The sequence below is a fragment of the Carcharhinus amblyrhynchos genome, chromosome 13, assembly GCF_965287045.1.
Source record: "Carcharhinus amblyrhynchos chromosome 13, sCarAmb.v2.hapA, whole genome shotgun sequence".
NCBI lineage: Eukaryota > Metazoa > Chordata > Chondrichthyes > Carcharhiniformes > Carcharhinidae > Carcharhinus > Carcharhinus amblyrhynchos.
This window is the reverse complement of record NC_137336.1, coordinates 13,728,600-13,750,606: the sequence shown is the minus strand read 5'-3', so window position 1 is coordinate 13,750,606 and position 22,007 is coordinate 13,728,600. Positions and strand designations below refer to the sequence as shown.

Below are 22,007 nucleotides of genomic sequence, written 5' to 3'. Positions count from 1 at the left end.
CTAAGAAAGTGTGAATACAATAACATTATAGATTGCTGTGGGTAATTGGCTGCCATATTTCCCTTATTAAACAGCATTAATACTTCAAAAAAAATGCTCCGTTGGCTGTGAAGCACTTTGGGACAGAAGTCATGACAAGCATGAAATATTGGAAGTTCTTTCTTTGTCCCAATATCAACAATTTGAACTTGTGGAAGTCAGAAATCAGAAACTACTTCACCATTGTGCAGCCATCTGCTTAAATTCCTTGAGAAGATCCCATAAAATGAGATGTTTAAGAAAATAAAAAATTGTCAGAGAGGAATTTCAGGGAAAAATGCTACATAGTGTATACTGATAACATCGCTCTAATTTAAGACCTTTGCAAACAATGCCCTTCATTATTCTTTTCCACTGGCACTTGGAAAATAATAGGTTAATATTTTCAGATGAAAAATACATTTTTCAATTCCCCTTCATCCAGTACTTGCAAATACACAAGAGCATTTATTACTCTATTAACGCTTCTTACTATTCATTTTAAATCTGCATTAGCCATTTCTGTCATCATTTATGCCCAGAGTGATAATTTGATGCTAATTCTAAATCAATTTGAATGAAATATTTGACCCCCACTATGGATTAGGCTGAGAGTACTCCAAGAGTTCACTTAAGATTGCACCTGCCACTCAGTTGAATCATCTCCCTGTCATATCAATTAAAGTACAACATATTTTACAGAACCAATAACATTTTATCTCAGAAAATAACATTGGTGCAATATGAGTAATTTGAAATATGACATCTCAAGTGTAGAATGTCTTTTTCTACGCAAGAAAGCTGGTTGGTAAAGGATAGAATTGGAGCCAAACATTATACACCTAAATATTTATTTGTAGAGTTACATATTATAAGCATATATTTCCTAACCTAACAACCACAGTTTTAGTCTGTGCACTAATAAGTGCTCAAATGAATGCACAGTTATTTCCCACCTGCATATTAAATCATTAAATCATACTATTAGATAATAAACTTGCTTGAGACGAATAGGTTAACTTTGGATCCAAGCTTCACAAAGGCCCCGTTACTTTTTCTCTTGCTACGGTTTTTTTTTATGCTATGTTTAAATAACATAAAAGAAGTAGGCCATATGGTTCATTGAGCCTGCTCCACTACTGCACCCTATCTCCATATAAAGGAATGCCTCTCAGCTTTCATCCATCAAGCCCTCTGATAATGCAATGCATTTTAAACACCAGATTCTATTAGGCCTATTCTACTGAATATCACCTTATAGAACAATTATCTCACCCTATGGCTCTCTCAATCAAATATACCTTTTGTTACATCAACGCCAGGCAATTATATCTTTCCTAACCTGAGAACAAAATAGTACACAGTACTTCTCATGTGGTCTCACCAAAGATCTATATATAAAGTTGCAATAAAAACTTTTACTCTTATACTGCAATTCCCTTGCAATAAAGTCTAACATATTATTTGCATTCCTAGTTGTTTACTTACTGCATATTAACTGTTTGTGACTCATGCACATCTCTCTGGAAATTGACATTTACCATTTTCTCATCTTTTAAATATAAAATACTTTTTCATATTTCCTATCAAAGTGGGTAATTTCCCTGCTTCTTCACAGCATACATTGTCTGTCCCCTTTTCCAGTCATTTAACCAGTCTTGGTCCCTTTGTAGCCTTTTTATGCCTTCCTCACAGTTTATTTTCTCACCTAGCTTTGTATTATGAGCAAACTTGCATAGTTTACCCTTGATCCCTGATTATAAATTATAAATAGCTGAGGATCCAAGGCATTGATCTTTGTGGTATCCCATTAGTTATGTCCTGCAATCCCAAAAATGACCCAATTATTCCAAATTTGTGTGCTGCCCATTGTACAATCCTTAACCCATACTAATTCATTACTCCAATCCCATGAGAACTAATCTTATGTTTTAATCCTTTGTGTTGTGCCTTATTGTATTCCTTTTGAAAAACCAGATATACTACAGCCTCTGGTTCCAATTTATCTAGTCTGCTAGTTACACCCTCAAAGATAAGGTGTCAAACACGATTTCCCTTTCATAAAACCATGTTACTTAAGCCTAATCATATTGTGATATGTTTCTATATCCTTAATATGTACTAACATTTTCCCAAGACGATTGATGTCTGGGTCTGTTAACATCTCATTGATAGCAATCAATTGTTAAATTATTTAATAGCTTCATTATCATTGTACCATGTGACTGCCAGAATCATTAAAGGCAAACTGATCAATGTTAGTCTAGCAATTATTATATTTCCATCTCCTGCAACCTCTGGGATTTAACCTCAATAGGAAGGTATACAATCTGATCCAATGTACTTTATAGAAAATATCTATTTAAAATTTCAGCTCAGTTGAAATCTATGGACTGCTGCCATATTGGCTTCAGCAAGCATAATTTATTGAAAATAATATTTTAGCAAAAGAATTTTCAGCATGGAACTTGGTAATAACGATAAAAGTAGCATCATAGAATTCAATGATGGCCACCTATAAAGAGTGCAAAAGGCAGAAACAGTTGAAGGCTTGCACGCACAGTTGTATCACCATCATTGTATCTTCTGGAAGTCCAAAGAAACTCATTTCCTGGATAAAATCGCTATCAAAATTCAGGAACTGAATGTCCTTTTGCAGGTAGATTTTGTTCATTTTCCTTAAACTTCGTACAAAAGCATATTTGGCTGCAGTGCTGCTGGCCTCCAGGCTGCAGACGGTCTGGAAGTGTAGGTCAAGGAAAGGATTGTCCTATGGAAGAGAAAACCAACAAGATGCTTGTTATCGTGGCATTCAATATTCCCTTTAATTATCTCCCTTCTTCAATACAGAGGATAATGAGCACTTGTGGAAATTATAATGCAATAATCTAAAGTCAGAATGTAGATTACAGTCATAAATTACAAGAGAGAAACTTTATGTTCCTCCTCTCAACTGTCAGATCATATTTTCTATCAAAGTCACCTTCAGTTTCCATTTTGGGTACTGTTTGATTTTTGGATTTTACTCCAGCTTTGTTTCCATAACTCTCAGTTATACTTCCAGCAAAGGCCTCACCAAAATTGTAGCAGCTGAACAGAGCAAGAGAAGCCCCCACCCCATCCCGCCCCAGGGTGGAGTCTGTGGAACAGAAGCATCTGACTTGATCACTTTCATTCCAGATCAAGGGCTAAATCAAATTCACAACAGAAGAGAATTTATAAGGCTTTGGTTCCCTCAGGTATTGCTACTGGTGCGACACTGCATTTATCTCTGATAATCTGCAGTTCACGGAACAGAAGACATTAGTGAAAGTTGTTCTCCCCTTGTGCCAAGGGCTAATTGGCAATTTATCATAAAGAAAATACTGCTGTTGCTGGATATCTGAAATAAGAACAGAAAATGCTGAAAACACTTATAGATGCAGACAGCATCTGTGGAGAGAAAAGCAAAGTTAGCAAGCAGAATTTTGCCATTTATGCAGGAAAAACAGAGGGTAACTGCTGCCGGCATTGACAGGTTTCCCTGCCATACTTTTAACTGATGGACAAAAAAAAGGGGCCTGCCCCCCAGCTTAATGCTGGTGCAGAGAGCTCTCATCGAGCCTTCCCCACCAGCAACTTAGGTTTTTAAAAGATTGAGGCATCTTTTATAAACCCTTTCCTATGCAAACTGCTCCCCTCCACTACTGAACTCCCTTTCCTCCAGCGTGGAACACCCCCTCACCTCCCCCCATGGCACTTCCCCCATGTAACTCTCTCCACACCACACCCTGTTGGAAATGGATACCTGCTCCTGGCATTGCCTGGGCACTGCTCCCTGGCACTGCCCCTTCGTATTGTCTCCAGTACTGCTCCTGGAGCTGCTCAGGCTTGATCCTGGACCCTCTTGGAGCTGTAATCACCTGTGCACCTCCGGTGGGTCCTGCCCGCCAGCTGCATGTTATGGCAATCTGTCGTGATCCATGTTGGCATGAGTGGATAATTTAATTGGGGGGCTATCAGGTATAAAGGACTGATAATGACATTTAAATGTATTTAAGCAGGGATTGCAATGTTCAACATCAGGATGCCCGTTATATCTTTGGTGGGGAGCAGAGACAAATCCTGCCCATGTAAAAGCTGTTTTGGGACATGTAGGATTCTCTGACCACTGTTTCCACCCCCCGAGAAAGGGGGCAGAAAATTCCAGCCAGTGATCTTTCATCAGAACTGACTGCTCATGTTTAAGAAGTCTCACAACATCAGGTTAAAGTCCAACATGTTTATTTGGTAGCCCAAGCCACTAGCTTTTGGAGTGCTGCCACTTCATCAAGTGAATGGGATTTCAGTTCACAAACAGGGCATATGAAGACACAAACTCAATTTACAAAGTAATGGTTGAAGTGCGAGTCTTTACAGGTAATCAAGTCTTAAAATTACAGACAATATGAGGGGAGAGAGGGTTAAGCATGGGCTAAAGAGATGTGTATTGTCTCCAGCCAGGACAGTTAGTGAGATTTTGCAAACCCAGGCAAGTCGTGGGGATTACAGATAGTGTGACATGAACCCAAGATCCCGGTTGAGGCCGCCCTCGTGTGTGAGGAACTTGACTATCAGTCTCTGTTCAGCGACTCTGTAAGGAAGGATTTCTTGCTATAGTGGGAGTGCAGAGAAGGTTTACCAGGCTGATTCCTGAGATGTCAGGTCTGTCATATGAGGAGAGATTAAGTTGTTTAGATTATATTCACTGGAGTTTAGAAGAGTGAGAGGGGATCTCATGGAAACTTACAAAATTCTAACAGGGTTAGACAGGGTAGATTCAGAAAGAATGGCCACAATTCTCCCTGAAGTGCTGAATTGGCAGGAAAACTGTTCTAAATTCTGACTGTTTTGTCAGTCCAGCTTCTCACCTGAATCTCCACACTCTGTGCACTGTAGAGGTCCCAGTCGTGAATATCATTAAAAACCCAGGGGGCGGGGCCTATTCACGCTACAGCCTGACAGTTTTGGAACTCTGTGCATGCTCAGTGGCCCCAATCTGTCAGACTCCCTGTTTGCTGGCCAGCTCGAGTGCTGGCCAGCCCGGGACCCCACAGTGCTGCCTTCCACAGCAATTCCTGGGCCAACCCTGTCCCTTTCCCCGGAGTGCCCCAAAGTACAGCCCTACACCCTCACCCCTGCAGATCCCCCCCCCACCCCCGCTGACACCATCAGGATCAGACCCTCCCCCCCCAGAGATAGGCACCACCTGCAGACCACCCTTCCCCCAAACTTGTCCCAATTGCTGCCCACCCTCCATTCCAGATTGATCCCCATGGAGAGTGGCAGCAGGACCCCTCCAATGCCACTTATCATCCCTAGGCCCCACCCACAATAGACCCTGCCCCCTTGGCACTGCCCAGTGCCTGATAGGAAGTGCCAAGGTGCCTCTTGGGTACGGTCACATGGCCTCTTAGGCAGTGCCAGGGGCACAGGCTGGCACTGCCAGTGTGCCCATGCCCAGGGGGTACCACCCCCTACCACCCAACCTCCTGGGGAGTTCTGATTGCTCTTCCTTTCATTCCAACAGGGTCTCCCCAAACATGAGGAGCTAATGTAAACCCAGCCAAAATGAAGTACTCCTGGTGGGGTGGGAGATTCAATCGGGACATGAAAGTTCCCGATAATGAACTACTAAATATATTTGAAATGCGTTTAAAAAAGATTCAAATGACTTACTTGCCTTCCCGTCGGTTTCCAGCGTGGTCTGACCAACGACTGTTCACCGGTTCTGCGAGATGTGCATGTGTTCCTGGCGCTTGCGCAAACACCAGTACAAGGCTGGCAACGCACATCTCCCACCGTGGCCCGCCAAAAAAGTTGGGGATCGTGATAGGAGAATTGCAACCAATATTCCCAATGGTGGAGGAGTCCAGAACTAGGGATCATAGTTTGAGGATAAGGGGTAAACCTTTTAGAACTGAGGTAAGGAGATATTTCTTCACCCAAAGGGAGGTAAATGTGTAGAATTCACCAGCACAGAATACAGTTGAGGTCAAAACGTCTGATTTCTAGAAGAAATCCGATACAGTTCTAAGGGCTAAAGGGATCAAGAGATATGGGGGGAAGGGGAGGAATCAGGATATTGAATTTGATGATCAGCCATGATCATAATGAATGGCAGAGCAGGCTCAAAGGGCCAAATGGCCTACTCCTGCTTCTAGTTTCTATGTTTCTATTTACTGTGATGTTATTTATGGACTTAAGAGGCTGCGTGGTGTTTCCCTATATCGCAACAGTTATTTATACTTCGAAAGAGCTCTGTTTACTGTGCCCCTCGGGAAGCTCTGAAAAGACAAGGCAAGATATTGATCAAGATCAGTTTACTCATCATAGACAACCCAACACTGGGCTCCTCAATAGCAGCCATATTCTGTGACTGGCAAATGGAGATTATGTTGTATTTATAGCATCGTTCTCTCATTGGTCTAAAGCAGTGGTCTGTCCAAAATTCCCTGGTGTGATCTGAATGATAAGAATTCCACAGTACTCAAAAGATCTGATTGTTTTACAGAAAAGAAAAAAAACCAAAACCCCAATAACCTTTAAAATATTTGTTTCCAGTAGCTCGAGCAGGTGAGTAGGAGATAAACAAATGCAAAGTCATAACAAAATATTCTAATATCACAGTGGTATCTTCCTATCACATCTCTTGTGGTCATGATGCGGCTGTTTGGACGCTTCGTTTGAAACAAATTTACCAGTTGAGCGGAAAGGGGCAGTTCATAGGTAAGATAAAGAAAACTGCAAAGTAACATAAATCTGAAAACTTAAAGAAGCAGAAAGTGCTGACAATGCATAAGATATGCCAGTCAACATTTTAAATAGAGACGTGCATTCACTTAAATGGAACTTTTTGTTAGAACGTGAATATTAACCCAGCTCTTTCTTACAGATATTGGCTGTCTGGTGCTGTTTTTCTACAATCCCAAACTCTGATCAACATCACTAAAACATCATTTTAACAATGCTCTTGGTGGGAGTTTGCTGTACACAAATTAGTTGCCGCAATTTCTAACGTTTCAACAAAGACAACACTGCAGACATGTTACATTGCCTGCGAAACAACTTGGGAAATGCAAGTCTTTCTTTCTCTTCTTTCTCTTTCCAATTGTTCTTCACTCTATACAGCATTGTGAGAGGCAGCACTGAGACTTCAATACATGACCATTCTTAGAAATGCCAGAAATGTGGTCACTAAACCAAGGGATTTTCCTTTAAGCCTTTTATTTATTGAAATTTTTTTTATCTCTCTCTTCTCACTCCTATAGCAATTTTTTGTGTTCCTTGTTTTGATTCTTTCAGGCTCTGTACAAACGCCATTGCCAAAACCATTCTGCTTTTTTTTTGTAATTAATTTTCTCCAACTTTTCTTTTGTCATGTCAGTCGTGTTGGTCAAGTAGCTGTTGTTGGAAGACTGGCAGATTAAGTTTCACTCCAGCACACAAACATGATAATCCAGGTTGCTACTCCAGTGCTGCACTGTTGAAAGTGATGAGATGTTAAACCTCTTCCAGATGTATGTAAAAGTTTTGTGTTGCTGTTCAGAAGATATAGAAGATATCAAGTCATCATCCGTGCTCTAGCAAATATTTGTCCCTCAATCACCGTTAAAAATCACATAATCTGTTCATTACCATATTGAGTCTATGACAGCATGATGTATGCAGACTGGCTGGCTTACCTGATGTGTGGTGATCCTCAAGTTAAAATCACCACCAATCAGCTATCCTCATCAAAGGGAAAAGCAGGTTATGGTCATCTGGGACTATGGCAATTTTATCTTTAACTTTACACTTCAAAATTGCTAATTAACTGTAAAGCGCTTTGGGACATTCAGTGCTTGCAAAAGGTGTGATGTTCGTGGAAATCGTTCTTTGCTTTTGGAAAATTTACAATCAGATTTGCTTCCATCACCTTCTCATGGATAATTTTCTCAGAAGGTAATAGCAAAGTATAACCTGGGTGTGCAAGTCCACAGATCCTTAAAGGTGGCAGAACAGGTGGAGAGGTGGTGAAGAAGGTATATGGCATGCTTGCCTTTATTGGACCGGGCATAGAGTATAGAAGTTGACATATGATATTGCAGCTACATAAAGCGTTGGTTAGGCCACATTTGGAATACTGCGTCCAGTTCTGGTTGCCACATTACCAGAAGGACGTGAAGGCTTTGGAGAGAGTACAGAAAACGTTTACCAGAATATTTCCTGGTATGGAGGGTCTTAGCTATGAAGAGAGATTGGGTAAACTGGGGTTGTTCTTCCTGGAAAGACGGAGAATGAGGGACGACCTAATAGAGGTGTGTAAAATTATGAAGGCCATAGATAGGGTGAACAGTGGGAAGCTTTTTCCCAGGTTGTAGGTGATGAACACAAGGGGTCACAAGTTCAAGGTGAGGGGGACAAGGTTCGACATAGATGTCAGGGGGATGTATCTTACACAGAGGGTGGTGGGGGCCTGGAATGCACTGCCAAGCAAGGTGGTTGAGGCGGACACGCTGGGATTGTTTAAGACTTATCTGGATTGCCACATGTACAGACTGGGAATAGATGGGTACAAACGAATAGTCTAGTTGGGCGCATGAGTGGCGCAGGCTTGGAGAGCCAAAGGGCCTGTTCCTGTGCTGTACTGTTCTTTGTTCTTTGTACAATTAACTGCCCCGGAACTGAATCTGCCTATAATTTCCCAGCACAATGACAAAGTCATTTTATCAACTGGGATGCTTTCAAAAGAGAGATTGAACATAAAATTCTTCATGTTATTGTGCAATGCAATATGAGCCAATCATCAAGAGATGGCAATGGAAAGGTCATTCAGAATCTGTGTGGTCATTTTTTTCAAATTTATAGCTCTTAAATGCAAGGGAAAAATCCATTTAAGTTGAGAATGATTAAAAGAACTCTAAAACTGTAATCCGTTCAAAATGCCACAGTGCAGCAAGTTTATACTTCTAAAGTGATTCACCTTTCACTGTTAAAATTGTCAACACTTGATCATTAGCTCTTCAAACAGCCGTTTACATACTTTATAAAGTAATGCTGAAAAATAACTTTTGTTGAAGCTTTCTGCCTTTCACTCATCAGGAAATTCACAAGAATATCAGTGTCAGGGGAAACAATAACTTCTTAATATATGAGAAGGGAATGCTTGTTCACAAGTTGACTCTGATTGGTAGGGACATTACCATGGAGAATGCACTAGTTGATCATGATTGAAAGTTAGCTGCCAAACATGGGTTGAAAATTTAAACCAGGCAATTTGACTCTGTTTGGTCAAGCCACTGACCTGAGGAATGAATCAGTGAATGGCTCTCTCTTGTTTTGTTTAGCTGAAACAAGTGCAATATGTATATACATGCTCTTTCTGTCTATAAAAATCAGGGCACTGTGTATAGACACTGCTAGCCCAACTGCCAATCTTAAATTGGTGGTTCAGCATAACTTTCAACACACTGAGGATTATTTAGCAAATATTATTCAATTGCAGAATCAAATCTAATGTTGGATGGCTGTGTTTTGAATTTTGCAAGCGGGGGCTGGTTAGATATGGTCTGTATTTTGTTCTTTACAAATACAAAAGGGATCTCCCCTGTCTTTGGTTCAGGTGGCCTACATGCCTAGCATCACACTGGCACTGAAATTCATATACCACATCACTTATTTGCGTGATAGCACTTGATAGCAGCATCCTGTTACTGGTGAATACCAGTCATACTGCTACTGTGTATTAGCAGTGTAGCTAACTTCATCAGTTGCTCAAAGTTTTGAGTTACCATGTCCGCCCAGGGTAATCTGAGGTACACTGGGCAACTTTCAGAGCCAAAAGCGATGGCCTTACACACGGTCACGAGTTTCCATGATATATAGTGTGAAATGATTTGATCCGGATAAACGTTATCTCGCACAATGTCCTTAATGTGCTCTATTTCAGCATCAAGTTTGCAGCGTGGGTAAATGGCTTGAGCCTTATTTATAAGGTTGCTGGTAAGGCCAATCTTATAGCCTGTGGAACTGTAAACATCACAACATGCATATGGACCAATGAAGGTAGGCTTGCGGTAAACCTTGACAAAGGATTTTTGACTAGTATGCCGAGGAGAGTTCATTTGGCTGCATCATTTCAAAGGTGAATTTGAGCTCAGGATAGAGCTCAAGACATTCTAGGAAATTATTATATGCAGCTACGGATTTAAATATAGTGAATGTATTATCCACATATTGGAAATATGCGAAAGATATGAGTTAGGTGTCATTCCATCAAAGACACTCTTCTCATAGAGCATGGGATATTGAGGCCCTGATCAAGAAGACAAAGAAGGCTTATGACATGCATAGGTAGCTGGGATCAAGTGAATCCCTCAAAGAGTATCAGGGGGTGTAGGAGTAGACTTAAGAGAGAAACCAGGAGGACAAAAAGGGGACACGAGATTGTTTTGGCAGATAAAGCAAAGGAGAATCCAAAGAGCTTCTACAAATATATACAGGCCAAAAGAGTAACTGGGGAAGGAGTAGGGCCTCTTCAGGATCAACAAAGTCATCTATGTGCGGATCCACAAGAAATGGGTGATATCCTAAATGAATATTTTTCATCAGTATTTACTGTTGAGAAAAACATGGATGTTAGGAAACTTGGGGACGTAAATAGTGATGTCTTGAGGAGCGTACATATTACAGAGAAGGATGTGCTGAAAGTCTTAAGGCGCATCAAGGTAGATAAATCCCCAGAACCTGATGAAGTGTATCCCAGGACATTGTGGGAGGCTAGGGAGGACATTGTGAGTCCCGTAGCAGAGATATTTGAATCATCGATAGTCACAGGTGAGGTGCCCGAAGATTGGAGGGTGACAAATGTTTTGCCTTTGTTTAAAAAGGGCTGCAGGGAAAAGCCTGGGAACTACAGGCCGGTGAACCTCACATCTGTGGTGGGTAAACTGTTGGGAGGTATTTTGAGAGACAGGATCTACAGGCATTTCGAGATGCAAGGACATATTAGGGTCAGTCAGCATGGCTTTGTAAATGGAAAATCATGTCTCACAAATTTGATTGAGTTTTTTAAAGGAATAGCCAAGAAGGTAGATGAGGGCTAAGGAGTTGATGTTGTCTACATGGACTTTAGCAAGGCCTTTGACAATGTAGGTTGTTGCATAAGGATAAATCTGACAGGATCCAGGATGAAGTAGCTAAATGGATAAAAAACTGGCTTGATGACAGAAGCCAGAGGGTGGTTGTAAAGAGTTGTTTTTCAAATTGGGGACCTGTGACTAGCGGTGTGCCTCAGGAATTGGTGCTGGGTCCATTGTTATTTGTCATTTATATTAATGATTTGGATGAGAATATTGAAGGCATGTTTAGTAAATTTGCAGATGACACCAAGATTGGTGGCATAGTGGACAATGAAGAAGGTTATCTCAGATTGCAATGGGATCTTGATCAATTGGGCCAGTGGACTGACGAATGGCAGATGGAATTTAATTTAGATAAGTGCGAGGTGATGCAGGACTTACTCAGTTAATGGTAGGGCATTGGGGAGAGTTACAGAACAAAGAGATGTAGGGATACAGGTTCATAGCTCCTTGAAAATGGAGTCACAGGTGGACAGAGTGGTGAAGAAGGCATTCAGTAGCTTGGTTTTATTGGTCAGAACATTGAATACATGAATTGGGATGTCTTGTTGAAGTTGTACAAGACATCGGTAAGGCCACATTTGGAATACCGTGAACAGTTCTGGTCACCCTATTATAGAAAGGATATTATTAAACTAGAAAGAGTGCAGAAGAGATTTACTAAGATGCTACCGGGACTTGATGGTTTGAGTTATAAGGAGATGCTTGATAGACTGGGACTTCTTCCTCTGGCGCGTAGAAGGCTGAGGGGTGATCTTATAGAGATCTAGAAAATAATGAGGGGCATAGATCAGCTAAAAAGTCAATACCTTTTCCCAAAGGTAGTCTAAAACTAGAGGGCATAGGTTTAGGGTGAGAAGGGACAGATACAAAAGGATACAGAGGGGCAATTCTTCCACTCAGAGGGTGGTAAGTGTCTGGAACAAGCTGCCAGAGATAGTAGTAGAGGTGGGTACAATTTTGTCTTTTAGGAAGCATTTAGACAGTTACGTGGTTAAGATGGCTACAGAGGGATATGGGCCAAATGTAGGCAATTGAGTCTAGATTAGGGCTTAAAAAAAAGGGCAGTATGGACAAGTTGAGCTGAAGGACCTATTTCCATGCTGTAAACCTCTATGAATCTATGACTCTAACAAAGTTTTATGCGAGAGCTGAGCTTATTGGGGATCCTATGACAACATCATCTATTTGGGCACACATGGCATCACTAAAACTGAATTTGACTGCCTGAGTTGTTGAGTTCATAAGTTGAATGAATACAAATTTATGCAATAGTGGCTATATTGTTGCAGTGCAAGTACCTACAGCTTCCTTGAATAGAACATTGTCAAATAAGCTAGAAATGCCAAATGAGCACAAGGACACAACGCTGCAATTGATACGCAAATTCTGTATCCTCTTCACAATGTGATGGAATCCTTCACCGTGTATCTGGAAAACTTGTTCAAAACTGGTTGTAACAATTTTCCCGACCATTTGGGCAATTGTGCAGAATTGGTCATAGATAAGATAGGTGTAAAGGACATCGTATTTGTGTGTTTTGGGCAGCCCATACATGTACAGGTGCAGTGATCCATTGTTTGCCCTGACACTGGTATTCTTGCAATTGTTCCTGATGAGTGTAAGCCAAAAGGCTGTGACAGATTTATTTTTTCTCAGCAATGCTGAAGCTCTGTGCTACCAAATGGCTATTTGCGTACAGGTTTCTTTTATCAGTGAAAGTTAACATTTAGGACTTGGTGACAAGAGAAACATAACACTGTTAACAACCAGGAAAGCCCAATTGAGCCACTTATGGTAAGCAAAATAAGATATGGGGCTGAGTTTTACCGGTTTGCCTGCCACAGGAAATGTAGCAGGCGAGGTGTGGATCATGGACAGGTCCCTTGACCTCAGGTGGGATTTTCAGGCTTTGGGGTGAGCATGGCCGGGAAGTCTTGCCCATTGTGTGAGAGAATATGCATGTGGTATAAATATGGGGTAGCCAATGTTCCAGTTTTGGCCTGGAGTCTCCAGGTATTGAAGATTAATGTCCAGATTTTTCAGGTGTTTGTTCACAGATAAATGTTGGCCAGGACACTGGAGAATTTCCTGTTGCTCTTATTCAAATGGTGTCAGCCATGGCTCAGAAGAAGGCCATTCAGCCCAGCCCATAGAGTCTGCACTGTCTCTTTGATGGGCCCTATCCTCCACTCTATCCCCGTAACTCCACACAAATACCATGCCTAATCCATCTAATTTACACATCTTGGGACACTAAAGGTCAACTTTACCTTGGCCAATCCGTTTAATCTAATACAGATTCTGAATGTAGCCCAATCCATCATGCAAACCAGCCTCCCATCCATTGACTCTGCCTATACTTCCTGCTGCTTCGGAAAAGCGGCCAGCATAACGAAGGATCCCACACACTCCGGACATTCTCTCTTCCACCTTCTTCCATCAGGAAAAAGACACAAAAGTCTGAGGTCACGTACCAACCAACTCAAGAACAGCTTTTCCCTGCTGCTGTCAGACTTTTGAATGCACCTACCTTGCATTAAGTTGATCTTTCTCTATACCCCATCTATGGCTGTCACACTACATTCTGCACCCTCTCGTTTCTTTCTCTGTGAACGGTATGCTTTATCTGTATAGCACGCAAGAAACAATACTTCTCACTGTGTGCTAGTTAATGTGACAATAATAAATCAAATCAAAATCAAGCCAAATAATCTGGTGGGATATGGTGGGATTTGAAACGGGGTCCTCAGAACATTACCAAGTCTCTAGATTACTAGTGAGTGAGAATATCACTACACCACCACCTCCCCATAAATATGGGCCAGGACACAGGACATAAACGCTTTGCTCTTGCTCAAAGTAATGGCTGCAGGATATTTTCCATCCATCTGAGAGGCGCAGACAGTAGCATGCCAAAGTTCTGGGTTCAAGTCTTCCTCCAGGGCTTGAACAGGAAAAAACATCAAGACTGAGACTCCAGTGCAATCCTGAGAGTGCAGTGCATTGTAGAAAGTGCTGCCTTCTGGGTGAGATGATAAATCAAGGCCCCACCTACCTGCCTGAGTGGATGTACAAGATTCCACAGTTGAAGAAAAGCAGGGGAGTTATTCCCAAAATCCAATCTAATCACACAAAAACAGATTATCTGGTTATTATCACATTGCTGTTTTTGGATCTAGAAAATTGAGCAGCTTATCTAGACTAGCGTTTCAGTGTAATACTCAAGGTCCCTGCCTACCTTTCCAGGTGGAAGTAAAAGCACTATCATACTAAAAACAAGACTTGCATTTATAGCAATTTATTTGGCTACCAGACATCTAAAGCCAGTGAAGTACTTCTTGAATTATAATCACTGCTGTAATGTAGGAAATGTAGCAGCTAATTCTCACTCTGTGGATCTATCTGCCTCATGGGTGACAATATTGTCATTTGAACCATGTAAGACTCCTATTGACCACATATATTACCAATATTGAACTGATGTCAAATAGTTCATAAGTATCAACTTGTTTTGTGAGAAAGATAAGCAAAAGATAAAGGAAACCTTATTGTTACAAACCATTAGAGTGAAGGGGGTAAGTAGTTTTTTTCTGATCTGAAGCTTTCAGTGGGAAGAAGTAAAAATACAATGTGTTATCTAATTATTTTACAAGGGAGTTTACAAAGGGACATAAACCGCACATTTTCAACCTTCATCATAACCTGCAGTTTGCTTTTTATTAGACTTCATAGAGATGTTAATTACATTTTGGGTGTCATTTAATGCTCACCCTGTGGCAAGTTAGGGAGCATTTAAGGAGGTTGGCATCAGGGCCCCCACCAGTTACCCACTTCTGCCCCAGTTAAGTCCATGGTGGGATAACCTTTTCTCTCTGATATGGAGATGCCAGTGTTGGACTGGGGTAAACATTGCAAGTGGTCTCACAACACCAGGTTAAAGTCCAACAGGTTTATTTGGTAGCACAAGCCACTAGCTTTCGGAGCATTGCTCCTTCATCAGGTAAATGGGAGTTCTGTTCACAAACAGGGCATATAAAGACACAAACTCAATTTACAAAATAACGGTTGGAATGCGAGTCTTCCAGGTAATCAAGTCTTAAAAGTACAGACAATGTGAGTGGAGAGAGGTTTAAGCACAGATTAAAGAGATGTGTATTGTCTCCAGCCAGGACAGTTAGTGAGATTTTTCAAGACAAGTCGTGGGGACTACAGAAAGTGTGACATGAACCCAAGATCCTGGTGGGGGCATCCTCATTTGTGTGGAGCTTGGCTATCAGTCTCTGATCAGCGACTCTGCATTGTCGTGGACATACGTATCTCCATCAAGGACGGTCACCTCAGCACTTCACTGTACCGCAAACCCACGGATAACCTCACGATACTCCACCTCTTCAGCTTCCAGCCTAAACAAGTTAAAGAAGCCATCCCCTGTGGACAAGCCTTCCGCGCACACAGTCTCTGCTCAGATGAGGAGGATTGCAACAGACATCTCCAAACGCTGAAAGATGCCCTCAAAAGAATAGGATATGGCGCTCAACTCATCGATTGACAGTTCTGATGTTCCACAGCGAAAAACCGCACCGACCTCCTCAGAAGACAAACACAGGACATGGCAGACAGAGTAACCTTTGTCATCCAACACTTCCCTGGAATGGAGAAACTACGACATCTTCTCCGGAGCATTCAACATGTCATTGATGAAAATGAACATCTCGCCAAGGCCATCCCCACACCCCCCCACATCTTGCCTTCAAACAACTGCACAACCTCAAATAGATCATTGTCCGCAGCAAACTTCAGAGCCTTCAGGAGAACAGTGACCATGACACCACACAATCCTGCCACAGCAACCTCTGCAAGACATGCCAGATCATCGACACAGATGCCATCATCTCACATGAGAACACCATCCACCAGGTGCACGGTATACTTGCAACTTGGCCAATGATACACTGTAGGAAAGGATGTCCTGAGGCATGGTACATTGGGAAAACCATGCAGACACTATGACAGTGGATGAGTGAACACCGCTTGACAATCACCAGGCAATCTTCCTGTTGGGGAACACTTCAACAGTCACGGGCATTCGGCCTTTGATCTTTGGGTAAGCGTTCTCGTAGGCGACCTTCACGACACGAGACAATGCAGAGTCGCTGAGCAGAGGCTGAGAGCCAAGTTCCGCACATATGAGGATGGCCTCAACCAGGATCTTGGGTTCATGTCACACTATCTGTATCCCCCATGATTTGCCTGGGCTTGCAAAATCTCACTAACTGTCCTGGCTGGAGACAATACACATCTCCTTAACCTGTGCTTAACTCTCTCTCCATTCACATTGTCTGTACCTTTAAGACTTGATTACCTGTAAAGACCTGCATTCCAACCGTTATTTTGTAAATTGAGTTTGTGTCTTTATATGTCCTATTTCTGAACCGAACTCCCATTTACCTGATGAAGGACCAGCGCTCCAAAAGCTAGTGGCTTGTGCTATCAAATAAACCTGTTGGACTTTAACCTGTTGTTGTGAGTCTTCTTACTTTTCTTTCTGTTTAGTATTTCCATACAATTCTCGTTCTGGGTTCCAGCAGATCTTCAATATTAGAATATGGCCCTTCGTTTTTATGTAGTCTTAGACAGTGGCTCAAAGTTGACCAGAGACAAGAAATCGAAGCTGCTTATTCTTGGCTGGTATGGTTGTCACAATATACAGTACATTTATTAAATGTGCCACTTGGGGTGTGCTTGAAACATTTTTTAATGTAAATATAGTCATGGCAACTCTACCTAGGTGCTGCTTGCATCTAGGTAGAGATTATTTCTTGCTTGTAAGAGAATTAAAATAAACTGTTTGAGTATGCAACATAAAAATGCCAAATTGGATTAAAATCTGCTAATTGAATGATATTTTGATGAAGGATAAATAATGAAACTGAGCACAGTCATCTCTCCTGATAACTGAATGACTAAATGTAATGCCAAATATAGTAATGTGTCATCAGACAGAAATGTCTCAGTTCTAACCCAAAGTCTGTACTGCATTTGTCTAACTATCAGGATGACAATAGGAGTAATATAAATGGGCCATGCATATCTGCATGGGGGGAGGGAGGGCATTGTGATGAAGTATGTTGGCATGGCTAAAAGCTTAATAACAATGTTGGCATGGCTAAAAGGCTTAATAACAATGTCTGCCATAGACATAGAGCCAGTGACGCTCATGATTCACATAAAAAGAGTGAGATCTATATTTTATTTGGACGTGTAATATGAGTGAGTACAAATCAGCTATGGAACTAAAAACACGGAGAGATGAAAGAGAGCTTATATGACTCACTATCACTTATTTTATACCATTTCACAAACTCAAAATCTACCTCAAATGTTCTCCATTTGAAATAGATTCTTGAGATTAGCACTCACTAAACTTGAGATGGGAGAGGAAAGTTTGCCCAGTCAACATATATTTCCTCAATAAAAACTGGAAATGCTGCCAGCTTGGCAGCATCTGTGGAGAGAGAAATAGAGTGTTTCGAGTCCATGTGACGCTTCTACAAAACAAAGATTTTCCTAAACTTTGCAGTACTTTTTTTTCATTTACCTTGTGCAGTTTTTGATCACAAATCACTAATGTTAGCTAGAAAATTACTTTAGCTGAACTTTAGTTTTTGGTAAATCAAAGCATTCTATCCAAAAAGATTAATTGACTCAAACACAATTATTGAGATGGCAAATCTTTGTACAGCTGATGACTCTTTGGATTGCTTCCTCCCCATAATTGGTACTTAATTGCAACTTTCTATTGAGTAGTTGATGTTCCCTCACATAAATGGACTAAGACAAATATCAATATTAAAGTCTGGAATGGTATCGAGCAGTCCAACTAAATTGGAGCAGACATCATGACTGTGGTTAAGTTTTATTATAACTGGAAATCAATTTTAAACCATCTTGGAACAGATTAAAACACTGTGTAGCTGTGATCCTGTGGAGTCGTCAGTACTAATTGGTGGCATATTTTTGTTAATAGGATGAATGTACTATCGTCAGTAAGTTGCCACGTGTATTGACACTAAGGGAAATGAGGCAAATTTTCTTTGTTTTTTTTGTGTAGACATATTTTGAGAACACACATTTTCATCTACCCAATCAACATATCATTCCATTCTTTTCTCTCTCACACGCTTATCTAGCTTTCCCTTATAACTCTCAGGCTTAGATCAACAAACATAGAGAAACAGCAAGGAATTACTATTTTCAAGGCAAACAAAACATGCAAATTATGAACTATACTTTTGTTTGTGACTTGTAAAAATGCATTATTTTCTTTAACTATACTGTTTGTGTGTTTTTTTTATTCATTCGTGAGATGTGGGAATCACTGGCTGGTCCAGCATTTATTTCCCATCCCTGTAGGTATTTAAAGGTTAACCACATTGCTATGGCCCTAGAGTCACATGTAGGCCAGACCAGTGAAGGACAACAGATTTCCTTCCCTAAAGGACCAGATGAGTTTCAAACACTGATGGTTTTACAGTCGTCATTACACATTTAGTTCCAGATTTTTTAATTGATTTTAAAATTCACCATCTAGTGTGGTGGGATTCAAATTTGGGTCTCCGGAGCATTATCCTGTGCCTCTGAATTACTACTCCAGCAATAATACCACCACACTGCTGCCTCCCTAGTGCAAGTGAGTGCTAAGTAAGTGATGTAATGTTAGGCTTTCATGGTGATTATGTGAATAAATTATCTTTATCTATTTAAACCTATTAAGGTTTCCTGCTGGTTACTCAAATTGACCACACCTTTGGGAGTAAAGGAACACATGCATCTTCCTTTTGAAAAACACACTAAGTACAGAAAATAAGGGAAGGTGATTAGCATTTTCAGTTTCATCCCTGTCTGTAACACCACACAGGCATGATGGGCCAAGTGGCCTCCTTCTTTACTGTAAATTGCTAATTCCATGAGCACAAAGCGTGCAGCCAGTGCATTGAAACAAAGTTTGTTTTTTTGTGGGAACCCTAATGTAGCCCAGATGAAATGTGTCTCATCAAGTGTGAAGTGATGCATTTTGGCAGGGAGAACATGGGGAAAAAAATATAAAATATTGAGTAAAATTCTTAAGGGGTGCAGGAGCACAGGGACCTGGGTGTCTATGTGTATCAATCATTGAAGGTGGCAGAACAGGTGGAGGGAACAATTAATAAATCATATGGTATGCTGGGCTTTATTAATAGGGGCACACAAGATCAAGCAGATTATTCAGAACTTATAAGTGGCATGAGTTAGACCTCAGCTGGAGTATGAGTCATAGTGTCATAAAGCTTTACAGCACAGAAAGAAACTCTTCAGCCCAACATGCCTGCTCCAGCACCTATCTATTTTAATCCTATTTTTCCAGTACTTGGTTTAGAGCCTCATATGCTATGGCATTTCAAGTGCTTATCTAAATGCTTCTTAAATGTTGTGAAGGTTCCTGCCTTTTATAACCTTTCAGGCAGTGAGTTCCAAATTCTCAACACACTCTGGGTGAAAAAGTGTTTCCTCAAATCTCCTGCAATTTACCTTAAATCTATACCCTTTGGATATTGACCCCTCTACTAAGGGGAAAGGTTTCTTCCTATCTACACTATCCCTGTCCCTCATAATTTTGTACACCTCAATCACGACTCCCTCATCTTTCTCCGCTCTAAGGAAAACAATACCAGCCTAGCCAGCCTTTCTTCATAGCTGGAACACTCCAGTCCAGGCAACATCCTGGTGAATCTCCTGTGCACCATTTCTAGTGCAATTGTATCCTTCCTATAATAAACTAGAACTGTACATATTATTCTAGCTTTGGCCTAATGAGTGTTTCATACATCATAACTTCCCTGCCCTGATATTCTATGCCTCAGCTAATAGAGGCAAGTATGCAATATGCCTTTGTAATCATCTTATCTACCGGTCCTGCTGCCTTCACAGATCTTTGGACATGCATGCCAAAGTTCGTCTGGTTTACTGTACTTCCAATGGCTTACCATTCATTGTGTATTCCCTTGACTTGTTAACCCTCCCAAAATGCATCACCTCACACTTTTCAGGGTTAAATTCCATTTGCTGCTGTTCTGCCCATCTGACCAGCTGCAGCGTATAGCTCTGGGTGCCACACTAGGAAGCATGTGAACACATTGGAGAGATTGCAGACAAGGTTTGCAAGAATGGATCCAGGGCTGAGAAACTTCAATTATCAGGATACATTGGAGAGGTTGGAACTGTTCTCCTTGGAGAGCAGAAGGCTAAGAGGAGATATGATTAAGTTATTCAAAATCATGAGGGGACTGGACAGAGTAGATAGGGAGAAACTATTATTGCTCTTAAATGGATCAAGAACAAGAGGGTACAGATTTAAGTTGATTTGCAAAAGAAGCAAATCCAATATGAGAAAAAAAGTTTCCATTCAATGACAGATTCAGAACTGGAATGCTGTGCCAGGAAGTGTGTTGGAGGTAGGTCCAGTCAAGGCATTCATGAGGTCATTAGATGATCACTTGAGTAGAAACAATATGGAGGGGTTCGGGAAAAGGCAGCGGAATGGTACTAAGTTATGCTGCTCGTTTGGAGAGCCAATGCAGACATGATGGGCCAAATGGCCTCCTTTCCTGTTATTACAATTCTGTGATTCTGTACTTCTCTGCATTTTGACTGTTAACATTCACAGAGGGCACTAGCATCTCCTGACTGATGTTGAGTCTCTGATGGTTTGAATTTCCTCTGTTGTGTGTCATAGCTATTCATAAAATGCCTTATCCATTAAAAAAAATACAGAATAATCTGGGTGACGTTGGTATGTATTTATTTTCCAGCCTGTCTCAGCTGGGACACAACTTTCCAAAACTCAATCTCAGCTCCACTTCTGACACCATATTCCGCACTCAAAGATTACAGTATGATGTCTATTATACCAAATGTAAGATGGGTGCCTACAGGGCGTCCCTCACAGCAGTGGTCACATAACAGCAGTAAGATAGAAAGAACATGTAGTAATGGTTGCATTTCAACATCCAAACTCACATGAAGGACTCGCTCAATGGGCAAGCTACTTGTGATCTGCTAGCACCCATCAACTGCCAGTAAGGAGTGGCACCTTGAAGGAAAGAGTTTGACAATGACAGAGATAAAACTTTCCTGAGTGTCACATTTTTGCAGTATAAAGGCGTATGTTTTCAGTAGTATAGATCTGCACTTGTTATTACAGGAAGGATGTAAATAAGGTTGAAAGAGTGCAGAGAAGGTTCACGAGGATGTTGCCCGGACTTGAGAAGCTGAGCTACAGAGAGAGATTGAATAGGTTAGGATTTTATTCCCTGGAGCGTAGAAGAATGAGGGGAGATTTGATAGAGGTGTATAACATTTTGATGGGTATAGATAGAGTGAATGCAAGCAGGCTTTTTCCACTGAGGCTAGGGGAGAAGAAAACCAGAGGGCGTGGGTTAAGGGTGAAAGGAGAAAAGTTTAAAGGGAATATTAGGGAGGGCTTCTTCACGCAGAGAGTGGTGGGAGCCTGGAATGAGCTGCTGGATAAAGTGGTAAATGTGGGGTCACTTTTAACATTTAAGAAAAGCTTGGACAGGTACATGGATGAGAGGGGTGTGGAGGGATATGGTCCAAGTGCAGGTCAGTGGAACTAGGCAAAAAATGGTTCGGCTCAGACAAGAAGGGCCAAAAGGCCTGTTTCTGAGCTGTAAATTTTCTATGGTTCTATGATAACTGTTGCATGTCTGAATTGCCTACAATTAATTAAATCCAGCTTCTCTGGCCCAGTGTTCAGTGCTGGAAATACCTATGAACCCAATTATAATA

The 22,007-nt window shown here is 41.2% G+C and overlaps 1 protein-coding gene across 1 annotated transcript in view; it reads right to left on the bottom strand.

Annotated features, from left to right (window-relative positions):
- Positions 1-2,533: 2,533 nt before the first annotated feature.
- Positions 2,534-22,007, bottom strand: part of LOC145351457 (exocyst complex component 1-like) — a 34,219-nt gene continuing 14,745 nt past the window's right edge. The window contains exon 3 of the mRNA XM_080201047.1: positions 2,534-2,788. Coding sequence (XP_080057173.1) covers positions 2,534-2,788 — 255 coding nt within the window. The remainder of the gene's footprint in view (positions 2,789-22,007) is intronic.